A 3,128-nucleotide genomic window follows, 5' to 3' on the forward strand; every position below is an offset into this window, starting at 1 on the left:
CCTCCTCCTCCTCCTCCTCCTCCTCCTCCTTATTCTTCTTTGGAATAGCAGCAACTATTACATTTCAGATAACTGACACATATAGGAAACCGAGTCTGTTATACAGTGTATATAAGCATACAATAGTCCCAATATAGAGCTACTTTATCTTCATGCTCAGTTTTTAAAGGCAGCCATTACTATGGAATCATCGCTAGATATCAACAATGAGTTCTAATTATGTCTGTGCTAATACTCATATGCTTTCTTGTTTTGGACTGCTCCAAATTTACCCTTTAGTACATAGTACATCTATGTACTCCCTAGTCAGCTTTTATAAACCATGTATGTGAAACCACGTATGTAACCTCTAAGTTTCTCACATTTCTCTGGCTGTATTTAAGTCTACAAAAATAAAAAGTGTGAAAGTATGCATAAATACACTGATGAGGAAAAAAAGATGCAGAGGATTGCTCCTTTACAGATTCTGGTGAGGAAGGTCTTTTTCCTCTGTTTCATAAATGAAGAAACTGAGGCTAAGAGAATATATCTTAACTGTGGCTAGCGCACTCCTGGGTACCCACTGCTTGAAAATTCTAGAAAGCTTCCCAAGTGAATGCAAAGCAAGAGAAGGCAATCATCTGCAGATGCAGGATCCCTGTGGAGCCCCAGGCAGGGACGTGATGGTTTCTGTCAGGCTGGATCTCCACTCTGTCTGTTGGATGTATGGGGCTCTCATGCTTGATGCAGACCATCTGTCCCTGCCCTTTCTCTTGCCAGCTCCACTGAGTGTCTTCCGCATGGTGTCCCGCTCACTGCCCCGTCTCAAGGGACAGACAGGATGATCCTCAGCCATCCTCTGTACTATCAAAGGGCAGTTCATTTCTTCTCCCTGATGCTCATGTGTCTCCTCTCTGTTCCCATCTTTTTGCCCCTGAAAGCAACACTGGTGGATGAGGGAGCAGAAAACACACCTCACCACCACACAGAACTTCCAGGACGGAGTCTGGCTGCCAGGTTATGGCACCCTTTCTCTTAACAGTGGCTTTCAAGTACAAGGTAACATACTCAGTTACAACACTGTTAAGTGGGAAAGGTGGGACGGAACCCAGGACTTAAATATTCCAAAGTCCATGCTTTCATTGCCTACTTTACATCTCACCAAGAGTTTTATCTGCACAACCCAAGAGGGTAATTTCAGTCTTTTGTTATTGGCATCATGGATGAACAGCTCTTCATCATCCCTGCCTCTCCTCAGAAAGGCAAGTGGTTTTCCTGAAGGCAGTTTTGGCCGGCATCCTGTCCTCACTCTGGAGGTGGGAAGAGCTGTATCCCAACGGCAGCCTCTTGTCCAGGGAGATGGGGAGTGGGTTCTTCAGAGCTGAGCGCATTCTACAGCTTGACAGGTGACTCCAGGGGCCACTGCTACGGGCTGATCCTCTCATTTGCCTGTCTGTTCTGTGCTTGAGTACCGGGGAAGCTGATGCTACCTACTGTCAAGTCTGAAGGGCTGTAGAAATGGAAAAGAACAAGGGCTCCAAAAAGCATTGGCATAGTTTTGGTTTTTTTAAAAATATGCAAATTTGCTTTAATCTTTGATAAATGGTAAATTTATGCATACACCACAAAAGAAATGTACTTATTTCTTTTTAATTTTGTGAATTAGTATGAGTCATAATGGTTTTCATAAGGAGATTTCCATGTGTTTTGATATCCTGATCTACATTAGTAGGCCCCTTCCTTCCCTTAAATACTCCTTCCTTAGGTTTTCCTGTCTGGTAGACTTCATTATTTCTCTTCCCTTCCTTTCCCTTTCTTATTGCCTCTTCCTTTTCTTTTATGACTTGTTTTCCACTTATTGATGTATGTGCACACGTGTGCACACTCACACACACACACACACAAGTTTAAATCTATAGTACGCATATGAGAAAAATTATTTGCTTTTCTGAGTTGGGTGTATTTTGCTTAATATAATGATCTACATTATATTAATTTTCTACAAATGTCATGATTTAATTCTTCTTCATGGCTGAGTAAAATTTTATTATCTATATGTCTCACATTTTTAATCTATTGCTTTAAAAAACAAATTTCCTTGTGTTTGGTTGCAGATTAAGGGACTACCTGAAGGCTTTGCTTATCCCAAAATAGGGTCCAATTACTCAGTGAAGACAGTGGAGAAGACATGGAAGGCCCTGCAGGATTTCAAGGAAGGCAATGCCCTTTTCACCTTCCCAAACACTCCGGTGAAGTGCGCTGGTGCCCCCCAGAAGATCATGTACCTATCAGAAGCCTACTTCAGAAAGGTACAGCTCCTCTTCAGGACAGAAGGTGCCACAAGTCCACTTTCATCTCTGCCATGTGACCTTTCTGTTTCTCAGAGTTTTGTTCCATTTGAACACAGTTACATAGCTGGATGTAGAGACCACTCACTATGCATATTCTTTCACAAAGCTGTTCTCACAAACTAGAAGAGGTATTTCTATAGGCTTAAAAAAATATGGTGACAATCATACTGTATATACAAATGAAGTATTCCATTTAAAACTGTGTAAAAGCCCGTTGGCAAACTATGTTAGTGATTGTCCAAATACTTTAATATTTGTAGTTAGGTCATTAATTATTTTTTTCCTTTTTCAAATAAAGCTTTTATTCTTTAATGCAGGGGTATGCACCTATAGGTAAAATACAATCTGTATTTTGTTGTTTTTGAAAAGTCCATTCATTGTCAAAACAAACTAAAAACAAACAAACAAAACATCCAAAGTTATTTGTGTAGTGGGAACAAAGGGATCTGATAAAATCATTTTTAGGTAATATAGACATTTTTAGATAGTGCATTTAGATAGTATAGACCATTTGTGAAAACTATTCATGTTGAACACAAATCATCAATGCACTGAGCATGAACACTTTTTTTGTTAATATAAAATGTTTATATTTTGGAAGTGAGGGTGAGAGAAAGAACACTTTAACAAAGGCTTCTTGTAGGTCATTAATTATAAATTACACATATATACATATATAAATTACATATATAAATCACACACATATGTACATGTACACACACACACACACACACACACACATATATATATATATATATATATATATATATACACACACACACACACACACACATATAT

General features: G+C 39.1%; 1 protein-coding gene across 2 annotated transcripts in view; it reads left to right on the top strand.

The window, feature by feature from the left end:
• The window catches only part of Sqor (sulfide quinone oxidoreductase), a 39,430-nt gene that overhangs the window by 26,512 nt on the left and 9,790 nt on the right, over positions 1–3,128 (top strand). For both annotated transcript variants that reach the window (XM_021194391.2, XM_029536399.1), the window contains exon 5: positions 2,094–2,288. In XM_021194391.2, coding sequence (XP_021050050.1) covers positions 2,094–2,288 — 195 coding nt within the window. The remainder of the gene's footprint in view (positions 1–2,093; positions 2,289–3,128) is intronic.

This window comes from Mus pahari, chromosome 3 (genome assembly GCF_900095145.1).
Source record: "Mus pahari chromosome 3, PAHARI_EIJ_v1.1, whole genome shotgun sequence".
Taxonomy (NCBI): Eukaryota; Metazoa; Chordata; class Mammalia; order Rodentia; family Muridae; genus Mus; species Mus pahari.